The sequence below is a fragment of the Branchiostoma lanceolatum genome, chromosome 10, assembly GCF_035083965.1.
Source record: "Branchiostoma lanceolatum isolate klBraLanc5 chromosome 10, klBraLanc5.hap2, whole genome shotgun sequence".
Lineage (NCBI taxonomy): Eukaryota > Metazoa > Chordata > Leptocardii > Amphioxiformes > Branchiostomatidae > Branchiostoma > Branchiostoma lanceolatum.
In genome coordinates this window covers 10,949,035-10,962,453 of record NC_089731.1, presented here as the reverse complement: position 1 = coordinate 10,962,453, position 13,419 = coordinate 10,949,035, and the positions used below count along the sequence as shown (strand labels likewise).

Genomic DNA, 13,419 nt, shown 5'->3' with positions numbered 1-13,419 from the left:
TAATACTTACGATGCAAACAGAGCTGAAGTGTGTGATAGATGAACGCAATGCATCAAACGGTGAAAATGATTACTGACAGAGGAGTCATTCAACTCGTGACTGTAACGACACAGGGAGGGGAGAATCGTTTTTGTTCAGGGGGAGGTGTGTAGAAGGGACGGGCAAAAAATCAGCAAGAGCATGCAAATTGCAGGTCCATTGACACATAGATGATAAATTTGTTGAGTAGCGTTTACATCATTCAACTTACAGATGATACCAACCCACTCTCCCTCCCTCTCCACATTATGCGATTAACCCCCTTAGAAAGGGTCGATCACCCTTTTAAAATGTGGTATTCGCAATATTAGTTGATCTTTCCAATCATTCCGACGCTTCGCATCTGATAGGCCTGGCACAGTCCCCAGTGTTCATGTTGTCAACTATTGATTCGCCACGGTGCCTGTGGCGTCCAGACAGGCATGATCGTTTTCTCAGTTCCCTGTTTGGGTATTCTTGACTATTGTCTATAGAGATTTAATAGAGGTTTATGCTTATAGCCATTGACGTAAGCGAGTGTGTTGTTAGACGCCTACGGGGCTAATTATATCTCCAGGCCCTTACCTTTCTCCTGCATCTAATTTTCTCGGAGCATCCCCCGGAGCTGTCCACAGTTCTCAGTAACAAAAACTCTATAAACGTGGGAATGCCAGGAACTCTACACGCCGCCTATTGAACCCAAACATGCGAGCAATGCGCCCCGCGTTGTATACACTCGCCCTCTGATCCTGCCACGGGTCACGGGCCACACATGCCCCCGGAGGTGCTAAAATAACAGGCGCTGAGTGATTGACGGATACAACAGGCGCGCACCTACCTGCAGTATCAACTAAATCCGCTAGATGTCGTACCTCTAGCAGTCAATAAGCATGAAATTAAACATTCGCGTGAATATGCCCTTGGAGCCAAATCTCTTGGGCGTCGGTCCAATACTGACTTAATGGGACAGACACGTTAAAGCCTGGCAAGTGTTTTGTCACGTCAAGCCTCAGATACGCTGATTCAGTCCAGCAGCCATGATCGAATGAGCAATGAAGGTCATAAATCAGCTACTTATGGCTTTATTCCAAATCTTACTTTTGTGCTTTATTCTGCTGCATTGTGCAGGATTCGTTAAGAAAAGTATACACCTTTTCCCATTTCATTTCAGGAACCGGTTCAACTAAAACGATATCAAAACTAGAGTTCCATGACCTTATACCTTCGCTAATTAGCAAATGATGTTAACTTTTACGACTGACGTATCATCATAAATGCTTCTCATTGATTATGCAAATGTGAATAATTCAGTTTGTCACTGTTCCTCCCCACCCAAGTTGCATATGACAATCCTATTGTTTAAGTTTCAACACTAATGAAATGTACATTTTCCTCGTTAATTGTGCATATTAAGTCTAAATTAACATAATTACTATCCATGTATGTGCATCTTCACCTACAGTACCGATAGAACCTTCCAACAAAAACGTTCCTGCACTTCCGGAATTCCAGAAAAACTTGCTAGGGGGCGGAAGCCTCTGTCACTTATTTGTCATTCCAAGAACTATCTACCACCGGCAGGTAGTCCTTCAGATCAAAGGATACACAAAAAAACGGAATTCCGGCCACAGTACCATAACAAGCCGCTAGGGGGGCTCAAATCTGATCTTTTCCCTTTTTTGTCTCAGCAAGACCTACTCACATACCAAATACATAATCACCATAATCCACCAAGGCATTCCTGAGGTATTGTGTTCACAGACGGTTGGAAACAAACCAAAAACATAACCTTCTAGCGGAGATGACAAAACCACCTAACACAGCTACAATCACAGATTGAACAAAATATTTGCCACACACTCAAAACTACATGATGTTTCCGATTTATTCAAATTTTGTCCTGACAAGTCTTCCCAGTCCACCCCGGGTAACATTTACAGGTAGGAAAGTCGACCTGCTTATTCACTTTCCAAACAGAGTGATTCGTAGTCTTTCCGGGATGGCCTTCTCCAGTCTCAGTGTTACCATACGTTATCCCGATAATATCTTTAATACTAGTAGTTTCGGCACTTTCGTTGCCTTCAATCAGTTCACTGTGATGAGGACTATCAAAGGATGGATGGTTGCCATGGCTCCCCGTTGCTAGGACACACCTTCCATGGCCACTACAAAGTTGTTGGCTGCATCTCGCCGCTGCGGTTGTGATGTTGAAGATGTAGGGGCCGAGCGTGGTCTGGAGGTAGCTTTGAAGTTTGAGACATTTTTCCTGCAGTATTTCCAGCAGAAATGGTCAGTAAACGAACGAGAACTGGTCGTTTTGAAATGTCAAATCCACATACTAGTAGATACATATTGGTTATTGCGAAATATTCGAGAATTTGATGTCACTAATAGTCTATCATCGAACAACATGCGTTGCTCCTTCCGCTATTTGCCTATAAGAAACATCAACCAAACCAGAAGAAGCCATCGGGAATAACACAACTCCTTCCGAATTTTAAATCAATTTGTAATAATCAATTTTAATTTCAATTTTGATAGTACTTAGAAGTACTATTGAAGGCCATGTCTTTTTCAAGTGGTGTATACTAGTGATCATTTCAATTAATTTTCGAAATCATTGAAGAATTTGATATCATTCATACAGTACTATGACATCTACTAACCAAAATACTCACCTTTGTTTTTGTGTCCAGGTAGCTTCCCCAGATCACTATTCCATCAGCACCCAGATTAGCGGTCTGGCCAATCGTGTTGCTCAAATCCGTCTGGGGGGTGAGATTGGAAAATTAGCATACCGGTGGAGCTTGTCATATTTTTTTATTCAAAGAAACATTAAATGATACAAAGAAATGGACGAAGACAAAGTGACGGCAGACTCAAGTTGTACATACCTTATATTCACGTCGCCATATTGTAGAAAATAGAATATTTGACAATACACTAAAATTTGTGAATGGTACATGGACAAGTACATGTAACGTTACCTAGTTGAAACGAAAGTCCAACCTCCCCCCCAGAAGAAAACAAGCAAAAAGGACATGTATACCTAAAAACGTTTTGTTTCTGTGAAGTGTGATGTTGTCTTGTGTGGCTTACATTATTCTACAGTTGATGCAAGAAGAACAGAGCGAACTACCACGTAGAATTAAAAGTGTTGTCAGAGAGGATGTTGAAATTATCTGTGTCCAAGAATCCCAGAAAGCTTGCCGAAAAGAACTGCAATATTTCTACTACAACAAGATCGTATCATGTATTTTATGTTCCTGGAGTTACTTTAGTCTGCTGGAGTCTCTAGATAAGCACAGCGTTGTACATTTCTATGTGCATCATTTTGTGAGCACTAAAAAAAGCCAGATAAAAGAATCTCAAGATCACTTCAGCTGTCTTATTTTACTTTGTTATCTTCGGCAATAATACAAGACATCGTGCAATAATGGTACCTAGCTACAAGCAAACCACAAAAGTTCGAGATGTTGCACAAAGTTCAGTGGTCCGGCAGGATACGCGGAGAAGTACTTTTTCACAGTTCGGCTAGTTTTCACGGTAGAAGGTCACGTGCACGCTGGTTATCACGGATGGGCAGCGACGGGTTCCGTCGTAGGGGTAGTCGGGCTGGGTCGCGATCAAGTCGGCATGGTGGGTCAGGAAGACGGCAGCGTGGTCGGCAGGACAGCGCTCACGGGGTCTTGCGCACGTGGTCGGCGGCGGGTGGCATCAGGACATCGGCGGCGTGCTCTGGCCTCAGCGACGGCGAGCAGGGAGTCCGGACGCCTGGGCACATGGCAGACGTGGTCGGCTGGCAGGCTGGCTTGGTTAGAGGGCGGCATGGAGACACGTCGGGCGAGCTGGGTCTGTGTAGTACGGCGGCAGGCTGGCTAAACGGACGGCGTGATAGCGTGGTGAGTCGGGGCTGCTGGCTGTCGACGTGGCACGATGGCAGGCGTAGCATCGCAGCGCGGACGGAGCTTGCTTTAGTAGCCGCTGGTCTCGATCGCTACCGGGCGACTCGGGCGGCATGGTAGCTGGCCAAGGCTTGCGTCGAGGCGGGTTCGGCCGTTCGAAAACGGCAACCACCGCTATGCCACCAGTGTTGAGTAGATAAAGGCACTAGCTAGGAGAGCAAGGATTGACGTCTGTACACAGTGCTTGCCTGTGGGAACTGATGATGATGGACAGATGTCCATCCCCTTTATTACAAACCAATCAGTAACAGATGTCTGGTGTCTCTGACCACCAGGGATAGACTGCTCGTCTTCCTGTTGTAATTACAGTAACATCTTGCACAGTAAATGTCTCTACTACAAAAGAATTGTGTAAGTTGAAATAGAGACACACAGAATAAACACACAGAATAAGCTCACCTTTGTTAGGTACTCCCCTATTTGTACATACACAAACCTGGTGTATACATAAACAGGAATACTTGTGTTCTGCTCAGTCCGTGATGCTCTCATACGGAAGGCTTCCTTGATGCGGAAGAACACAAACTCTCGAGAGTCTTCAGCCGACCCAAATCGATGGGGAAGGTAGATAGACGGATATATTACTGTGCTATCTTGGAACAGCCATCGTATCTGGTTGTTTGATTCTTTCTCCTTTTCCGGACAGCTGTGTCCGGTTGTGTTTCTCCTCTTCCTATCGTTGTAGCAGGCGGGGAAGTGATAATATCCCCAGAATCCTTTTGGGCGAAGCTTCCGTGCCAGGAGGATGGTTTCCTCGAACATGGTCCGAGCTGCGGTCTCGAATTCTTCTTTTGCGACAGCCTCGATTTTGTCTTTAGGCCAGTCAGGATGGCGTTTTTCTACCAAGTCGCGTGATGCATTCTTGTAGATTACCTGAAAGTGAAGTTTATTGATATGAGAAGATTTTCCTTTTACACAGGATCTCTCTTTTCACCTTACAAGAAAAATGGTCAAATTTACGATTTACATTGATCATGAGTTTGATGAACATATTTTCCTTGTTGGAAAAACGTGGAGCCGGAGAAATAACACCTACACCACAGAGAAATAGCACATGTATCGTTCCTCTAAACATAGAAAATTCAAACAATGTCATAGCAGTGTATCGAAACGTTACATACATGTGTGTTCGTATTTGTGAACTTGAAAGAGTGTAACATCATAGGTTCTAAGTCAAAAGTGTCCTTTAGCGATCTTAAACAAAACTGCAGCAAAACGTAGTGGGACGGATGACTCGTTTACATGGTTCCTATGCCAGACGGGATTCCACTTCTCCCAGTCAATCACGCCCAACCCCCGATAGTCCGGGTCGGGGATTCCTGTCACGATGTCCTCAGCAGCTTTACCAAGATGAGCCGTGATGTTCACAACCTGGAATGGTGAAATAAGGACTCAAACAAAGAAACAAACAAACAAACATCACAGTGTTCATGCTCTTAGCCTTGACGCCTGACCCCTAATCTTTAGAATGTCCACAGGAAAGATATTCTAGAGATTGGGGGTCTGGCATCCAGGCTACAATACACTTTTAATCCAGTTATATGCATACCATTTATAGAGATTTTCTAGAATATGAATACAACACATCTATAGAGTTTACCTGTGGTATTCCTCCATTGATAGCGGTGGCGTTATCGTCGTAGTAAGGGTAAAAGCCGAATCTCTGGTAGTAGAAGATGGTCATGTACGTGCCGTTCCTCTTCTGATCAGTGTTAGACACGATGTTGTAGGTGTCAAGGTTTAGGCCCACCCCGAAGTCTGTTTCGCATCTGGACGATGGCACGTTCCACACGGCGAGAAATGGTGGGGAGGGGAGTGGAGGTCCGCCGAAGGGACCGTCGGCGTTCTCCGTCGAGACCAGGACCAGTTGGATTGCGACGATAACAATACAGGTCAACGCTTTCGGTGACGCCATGTCAAACAGGTGGTCCTTATCTGTAGCAATGAAGACAGACACTTTCACAACAACCAAGGTCTCCTTACACTATTAAATGCAGAAAAATTAAAACATACCGAAAGATGTCCACAACGTAAACTTTTACCTGACGTGCGAGCACGTGTGTTTTCATGTCATGTCGGCCGGCTGCAGAAAGCCTGTGTGCTGAACTACAGCAGACAACCAAACCGGTCCAACAGGTGCGCAGAGAAAGATAGTTGAGATTCTATTTATATTTTTATACCACAATCTTGGTTGCAATGTAATCACATGCAATGCCTTTCCTGACCTGCAGGAATTTACATGTACAGGCTAGAGTGACAGGTGAAAAGAGGTCAAGGGGTACATTTCTTTTGTGATCACATCTCGTGTGGAATGATCGGTAGTTTCAGGTATAAGCCCACTTGAAATTTCGAGTACGCATGTGCAGTGTCAAAGGTGAAAGCCCTTGGCTTGTAAACAGTTCTCGCCTCGATTTGCCTAGTCTATTTGTTTACGTCTCATGGACCTTTACCTTTGACACTGGACATGTGTACTCGAAATTCTTAGTGGGCTAATTCCACTGAACTTGTCCTATTTTATACGGCAGTCTGATTTGAAACTTCACCGATGCAGAGAGTATATAGGATCTGACTCGGGAAGATCCTAAAAAGTTTTTCCCAACATTTCTAAAAGTGTTTATGGACAATTGTTGTAAGTTGTAAAGTTTACCACAAATGAACACACATACACATTTGTTTCATCTTCCAACCGTGAAGGGCAGTGGCACTCCTTTATTTCATACCCAGGTGACAAATGATAGATGAAACGATTTAAGCTTCCATCCATAAAGATTATTGCATGACTTCATTCCATCGTGTAAAATCAGGTCAAATTCAGGAAGCCAGGTTTTCGTTGTTGGCACCTGTTCTAGGTTGTTAAAAGCACTAAAAACATGCAAATTGGCACAAACATGCATTTCACACATCTTCAAATGTCAACCAAAGAGCATTAAATCGTATAGTACAAATAGAAATGTCAATTTTGATTGACATGATATTGAACTGAAATCCTTGTCAATCTTCATTATTAGTTTACCAGATTTCGTTTGTTTGTTTGAACATGATTTAGACATGAAACGCTCAAATCGACCTTTTCATTGAGGTCATGATGAAGGAGGTAAAGGTCACACAAAGAATAACAAGGCTAGGCAGAAATATGCATATGCATCAACTGACTAATGACAGACCCGTTATTGGTACTTACACCATTCACCTACTCCTAGTCTAGACTAGACCGGATAACTACCTCGCTGCGACCGAGCAATTTGACAAAGCGCTCAACGAATTACATCGATAAAACCAATCTTTTTAATCTTCGTTTGCTTTGCTGCCTTTTGTCATTTTTTACGTTTTACATGGTATTCCCATTATGAAGTCAAGGGTAACACAAATCCAATTCAAGACGCAGTGACGCCACCAGCGTGCCGCAGTTCGGTGAGATACACGCTTAAGCGACGACTATTCAAGTTGCATGGAGACGGGGTCTCAAAATCAGTGGGTTTCGACAGATGTATAAAAAAAGCTGTTTATGTCATGATGACGAGTATTCAAAGCTGAAATTCACAATTCATCACATGCGTATTCAAAGAAACCCCACCATCCGAATTGGGAGTTCTGTGTGAGCTCTAAGATGTGAATTCTCCCAAGTTGCGTACGGAGGGTATCACCACAGAACTCTCCTGAGGAGAAGAAGCTGATTCAGAAGTAAAACCGTCCACGGGCAGGGACTGAGCAGAGGGGAAACATTGGTGGGAGACACTCTGATGCCAGGTGTGAGACAACATAACAGAAAACACAGCAAACACAGAAAAAAAAAATACAACAATGGTTGGTTATGAGACAAAGATACATTAACAAGTTCACTAAAATACTTCTGGTGGTACAAAATAAAATCTATCAATGACGGATGAACTCAAACAATGGCAGTATAGCATGCACGCAGGTAAGACTTATCCATGGTTTTAGATATGAAAATACTCATTACAAGAACAACAAACAACAAAGACACTTAACTGTATATCTTATGAATAGTAATGCAAATGATTTCACCCCATAGGAGAAAGTATTAATGGTCAGAGTTTAGTTATACACAACAAGATGGGTTTTGGTTCGTTGTCACATATTACATCCAAATAAACACACATCTGATAAACCTTTACCTGTTTTAATTCTTTTCATTCGAAATTGTGAGATGAAAACTTTTTCTAGCTCCTGGTATGGCTGAGGCACTGGCCTGATAGTGAATATATCCTTATTCAGTGTTTACGTTGTCATCGTTGATATGTAAAACAATAAATGTTTATGTATTTAATGTACTTCAACCTTTGTGATTGCAAGTTTCCCCTTTCCAGCCTGGGTAACATTTACATGTGGGAACCATGTGATAAAAACCTCCAGATCTAGACATAACATTGTTCACATTATTGTCATATTTTCCTATCAATTTTCCAAAGGAAGAACTGTCAATAGTATATCTGATAAAATTGCCCTTTGTATCAATGACGTTGCTGATGACGTCATGGTTGCCATGGCTCCCCGTTGCTAGGACACACCTTCCATGACCGCTGCAGTGTTGTTGGCTGCATCTCGCCGCTGTGGTTGTGATGTTGAAGATGTAAGGACCGAGCGTGGTCTGGAGGTAGCTCTGAAGCTTAAGGCACGCTTCCTACAACATCATAAACCATGTAAATGGTCAGCAAAGGGTAACTGGTCTATCTAAAAGGTTTAAGGACTCAAACTATCCAACATAGTCAATAGGAAGTTTCCAATGAAAAGAATCATCAAAAACAAGAAAAAGGGGTGTTCACAAAAATGATGGCAAAAAGGGAGACAAACTATAGTAGAACACAGACACATGAATAACTTTGACCGAATTGTCCAAAGTACGGACAACATAGAGCAGCATTGTAGTTATGTCATACCTGGGCTGTGATAACGTTAGATACAGGTGTTTCGGACGTTGGAATCGATGTTGCTAAACTCAATTTTCTCAAATTATGGAGCATTTCGCATTGAAGTGTGTTTTTGTCTTATTCTTTTTCGGGTAGATCCGACCCACGGCTGGGCTGGTACTTTGGATACGGAAAGCATTGTGTTGTATTCTATAGACAACTACTGGCCCAACAGCTTCCCAATATGGCTTTATACATGTATACGTATATGAGAGAAAATAGCTACCTTTGTTCTTCCATCTAGATAGTCCCCCCAGATGACTATCCCGTCAGCTCCCATGTCTGCGGCCTGGCCCATCGTGTGGACCATGTCCCACTGAAATATGAACGGTCAGCGACACAACATTAAAGAAAAATTGCAGATGTCATCTTAAACATCTTTTTCACTACTAATATCTTGCCAAGTTTTTAGCAGCTTGTTCTTGGATTGTTTTATTGTTTTATTTGAATTTAGGTCAAAGGGAAGGATAAGCAGGTGGTTACGTACCTTAACAAGCTGCTTGAATACATCTAGCACTAAAACCGCTCAAGGAATGACTTGAAATTCAGGATGGTATACAGCACTGGTATACAGCTTAACTGATCAAGCAGACTTTAACCCCTAGAAGGCTAACTTCCATGTAACCAACAGCATTTTGGAATCATGCAGCCCCTGCTGACTTATGATGGTTAAGAAGTAGGTTACCATTGTGCAGCGCACTAACAAAACTGTCGCAAGGTTTTATTCAAGAAGCTTCAAGACCTCAGAAATATAGCACTATAGCGGACATGAAGATGGGTTGATTAGCCACATACCTTTGTCAGGTACTCTCTTGTATCTTCATACACAAACCTGGTGTACGCATACACAGGAATATCTTGCTTGGTCCGTGTTGCTCTCATACGGAATGCTTCCTTCAGGCGGAAGTGCACAAACCATCGCGAGTCTTCAGTTCGCTCAAATCGACTGCTGAGGTAGATAGACGGATATAAGGCTGTGCTATCTTGGAACAGCCACTGTATCTGGTCGTTCCGCTCTAGCTCTATTTCCGGACAGTTATATCCTGCTGTTCCGTTGTACATGTATTTCTTATAGTTGTAGCAGTCAGGGAAGAGGTAGTACCCCCAACGTGCTTTCGGACGTAACTTTTGTGCCAGATGTATGGTTTCTGTGAACATGGTCCGGGCTGCGGTCTCAAATTCTTGTTTGGCAACAGCCTCTATCTTTTCTTTTGGCCAGTCAGGATGACGTTTTTGTACCAGCGCACGGGATGCATTCTTGTAGATTGCCTGAAAGTACAAAGAACAAGCTTTTTGATTGAAAATTTAAATCATATGCTGCAGTCAAACCTGTACAAGCGACCACCTTTACATAAGGACCACCTGGCCACTTTTTGGTGGTCCCTTTAAGTTAGCTTTTCCCATTGACACAAGCATTATTAAAGAATCCTTTCAACGGTGACCAATTGTCCATACAAACCAGATTTCATTGGTCCGCCACCTGGTCTTCTAAGGCAGGTTTAATCTTAATTGTTTTTCTAGATATCAAGTCCTGGGATCGGGGAGGGGAGATGGGTCCATATTACTAAGTACTTTGTGTTGAAGCTGGACATTATCATTAGCGTTAGAAGTGACATATTAACAAGCAACGTTACTTCTCGCATTTCAAAGCACAATGCCAGTATCTGTCTTCATCTGTCTTTTGTACATCGTTGTATTCCAAATCATTCAGATTGTGCTTGATAAAACCTCCTTGGATTGTGCTAAGTACTTTCATCGTGAATCAACAGTGCCCCCTAGCTTTTCTGGATAGAACTGCTGCAGAACAGAATGGTATAACCGTATAAGAGTTGAAAATGTTTTGATGGACCTATACATGAAGAAGTTGTCCAAAGTAGCCATAACATTTACAAATCCTTCTAATCATCAATTGTTGCCATCATTACCTTGGCATCCCAGTTCCTGTTCCAGACAAGCTTCCATCCCTCCCAGTCAATAACGGCCAGTCCCCGAAAGTCGGGATCAGAAATCAGAGTAGTGATGTCACCAGCAGCCTTGGCCAGATGGGCGGTCATGTTCACAACCTGTCAAAAGGGTCAAAGTGTTACGTAGGTAGCCTCCTTTGCAGGCCCTCTGGGGCGGCGCTTGCGTTTATTGTTTAGGGGAGGGCTGATTCGCGATTTTTAACGTATCGGGTCAAGTTCTTTTGCTGGAGAAATTGTATTTGCCGCCAGGTACGGTACACCAAAAATAAACACCAGCAACACCCAGACAGCATGCAAAGTAGCCCACTCGTAGGGCTGCCCAAATGAAGTAGCCTGGAGTCTAGCCTGGTCAGCTTTGGTCCGCTCCCAGCGTCGCTGCCCCAGTCTTGCTGGCGGGGTAGCGACGTTGGGGTAGCGACCAACGCTAACAAGGCTGAACTCCAGGCTACAAATAGGAGGTAATTGCAAACTGACGGGGTTAAGGACATGAACCCAGACACGGTCAAACATTTCTGGCATACTTTCATGGATATTCAGGGAGTGGTGGTAAGGGAGCGTCACGTGTGAAAAGTGTCAAGTTACATCGTACGACTGAAGATGGCATACAGCTAGTCTCCGTTGCAAACTCCCCCCGGCTGTTTTCTTTTAAATTGCCGTTTTTATTACATTTTTTTTAAATTCGTTCCTGGCCAGCAAGAAAAAAAAATGTAATAACAAAACGGTAACTTAAAAGAAAAACAGTCGGAGGCTAGCATACAGCTAAATATGTGTTCAGAACCATCCAGCACGACAAAAGAAGCCATGTAATTCTCAATGGTTGTTAAATAGTTTCAGAAATGCTGTTAAAGATAACAGCATCTGTAGAGCAGTTTATGCTTGTCGTAAAAAGTGAAGAAGCCTATAGTGTCAAGTTATCTCCTTTATAGGAGGCTCTTCCAAAAGGATGTAAGGGCAGTTCTAGTGTCCCTTGCAAATACCTATGCTTTGCACTGTTCTAAATTTTATGACTTACAGTTTGCCTAATTTTGGTACTAAAGTCTACCTGGAAGTTTAAAGAGGGTCTGCATGGGGGATCATGGCAAATGTTTGACAGTAAAGTCCATTGTGACTTTTGGGGTATCTGATGTTCAACTTCGCAAATATAAGAATAATTCATCGACAATGCTTAACAATGAATTCAAAATTGAAGCGACCAATAACTAGTAGACTTCGTGAATAATTTACCAACAACGCCAATATTGAAGTCAGAGCGGGCTCGCTAAAATTGCAGGTGAATCAAAATCGCTTGATACACCTCATGGAAGAAGTCATGTGGACCTTCTTTACCTGTGGTATTCCTCCATTGATGGGCAGGTTGTTGTCGTCATAGTAAGGATAAAGCCCCATCTGTTGTGAATAGAAGATGGTCATGTACGTGCCGTTCCACCTCAGATCGGGGTTGAACACGATGTTGTAGGAGTCAAGGTTGAGGTCCACCCCAAAGTCTGGTCCACATCTATCGGAGGGCACGTTCCACACGGCGAGAAATGGGCGGGACGGGAGGGGCGGTGCCCCGAAGGAAACGGTGGCATGTCTCGTATGAACTCCGACAAGATGGAGGACAAGGATGACAGCATAATGCGTCACCTTCTTTGTTGAGGTCATATTTTTGACAGACTGTTGTTTACCACTGTACATGAAAAAAAAATTGATGAAGAGGTAGACATTAGGTCTGCAGGAATACAAAAGCAGAACACACACCCGCCCCTTCTTCACCAACTCTGTCTAAACTCTAACTGTTTGAATAAGATGATATCATTGTTTGAACATCACTTCAGAGCCATAAATGGTCACCCCATTCTGTGGACAGTAGACATAGTGCAAACAGCGACAGCGAATGATCTTCTTGAACAAGCCGTGACTACTCTAGCGGGCTATCTTTTACTTTAACTGTCTTGTCTAAGCAATGAGTTTGATAGAACCTCCTTCGTCTTAGATATAACTTGTGTAACGACAAAAAGCTACTGATCAGTACAGGTACATGTATCTTGAAGAAAAGACAACGTCTACGGCTGCGGATGGGAGTAGCTAAGTAGTGAAGACAACAAGGGAAAGATGAGACGGTTTACCTGAAGTCTCCAAGATCGTTTGGCTGAGTTTCTCTGATCTCTGAACAGTGAGGCTTGTCAAATGTCTACATCATAGTTCTTTCTATCAATTCGTAAAATTCTAACAAGATAGTAATGTTTCAAACTCGCATACCACTGACAGACGCCGACTCACGAGATAGTCACTCACTTCCGGAATAGGTCAAAGTGGAAAGGTCAATGGTTTAACAAGAATACTACCACCTAGCGGTTTTGAGTGTTCCTCGTGCAAAAGTTTCCCCCATGTAAAAGTGTTTCCCAATGCAAAAGTGCCCCCCATGAAAAAGTGTCACCCATGAAAAAGTGTCAGAAATCTGCAATTTAACACATATCGTGGAAATAAGACGATTTCCATAGTTACTGATAATATTACTTGGCGAAGGTATATTTCAAGTGCAACTAAAAGTTTGTACTGCA

General features: G+C 43.0%; 3 protein-coding genes across 3 annotated transcripts in view; all 3 read right to left on the bottom strand.

Annotated features, from left to right (window-relative positions):
- Positions 1 to 720, bottom strand: part of LOC136443981 (arginine-glutamic acid dipeptide repeats protein-like) — a 96,746-nt gene extending 96,026 nt beyond the window's left edge. The window contains exon 1 of the mRNA XM_066441369.1: positions 605 to 720. The gene's annotated coding sequence lies outside the window, so the exon portion shown is untranslated. The remainder of the gene's footprint in view (positions 1 to 604) is intronic.
- A 1,168-nt stretch (positions 721 to 1,888) lies between these two features.
- Positions 1,889 to 6,109, bottom strand: LOC136443982 (hyaluronidase-1-like). Its single transcript, XM_066441372.1, has 6 exons — positions 6,027 to 6,109; positions 5,585 to 5,919; positions 5,227 to 5,355; positions 4,384 to 4,857; positions 2,698 to 2,787; positions 1,889 to 2,285 (listed from the first exon to the last, which is right to left on the bottom strand). Exons 2-6 carry the CDS (start codon positions 5,897 to 5,899, stop codon positions 1,908 to 1,910), a joined length of 1,386 nt encoding a protein of 461 aa, XP_066297469.1. The 5' UTR covers positions 5,900 to 5,919; positions 6,027 to 6,109; the 3' UTR covers positions 1,889 to 1,907.
- A 559-nt stretch (positions 6,110 to 6,668) lies between these two features.
- Positions 6,669 to 13,374, bottom strand: LOC136443153 (hyaluronidase-1-like). Its single transcript, XM_066440247.1, has 6 exons — positions 12,985 to 13,374; positions 12,203 to 12,545; positions 10,838 to 10,975; positions 9,708 to 10,181; positions 9,139 to 9,228; positions 6,669 to 8,626 (listed from the first exon to the last, which is right to left on the bottom strand). The coding sequence occupies exons 2-6, from the start codon at positions 12,518 to 12,520 to the stop codon at positions 8,279 to 8,281; spliced, it is 1,368 nt and encodes a 455-aa protein (XP_066296344.1). The 5' UTR covers positions 12,521 to 12,545; positions 12,985 to 13,374; the 3' UTR covers positions 6,669 to 8,278.
- Positions 13,375 to 13,419: the final 45 nt, after the last annotated feature.

Excerpts from the sequence above, each read along its gene's own strand:
- LOC136443982 (XM_066441372.1), bottom strand. The coding sequence starts at position 5,899 with ATGGCGTCACCGAAAGCGTTGACCTGTATTGTTATCGTCGCAATCCAA. Across the intron at positions 4,858-5,226 it reads CCGTCTGGCATAGGAACCAT|GTAATCTACAAGAATGCATC; the intron begins GTAAACGAGTCA and ends CTTCACTTTCAG. Across the intron at positions 2,286-2,697 it reads ACCTGGACACAAAAACAAAG|GAAAAATGTCTCAAACTTCA; the intron begins GTGAGTATTTTG and ends GAAATACTGCAG.
- LOC136443153 (XM_066440247.1), bottom strand. The coding sequence starts at position 12,520 with ATGACCTCAACAAAGAAGGTGACGCATTATGCTGTCATCCTTGTCCTC. Across the intron at positions 10,976-12,202 it reads TCAATGGAGGAATACCACAG|GTTGTGAACATGACCGCCCA; the intron begins GTAAAGAAGGTC and ends CCCTTTTGACAG. Across the intron at positions 10,182-10,837 it reads ACAGGAACTGGGATGCCAAG|GCAATCTACAAGAATGCATC; the intron begins GTAATGATGGCA and ends TTGTACTTTCAG.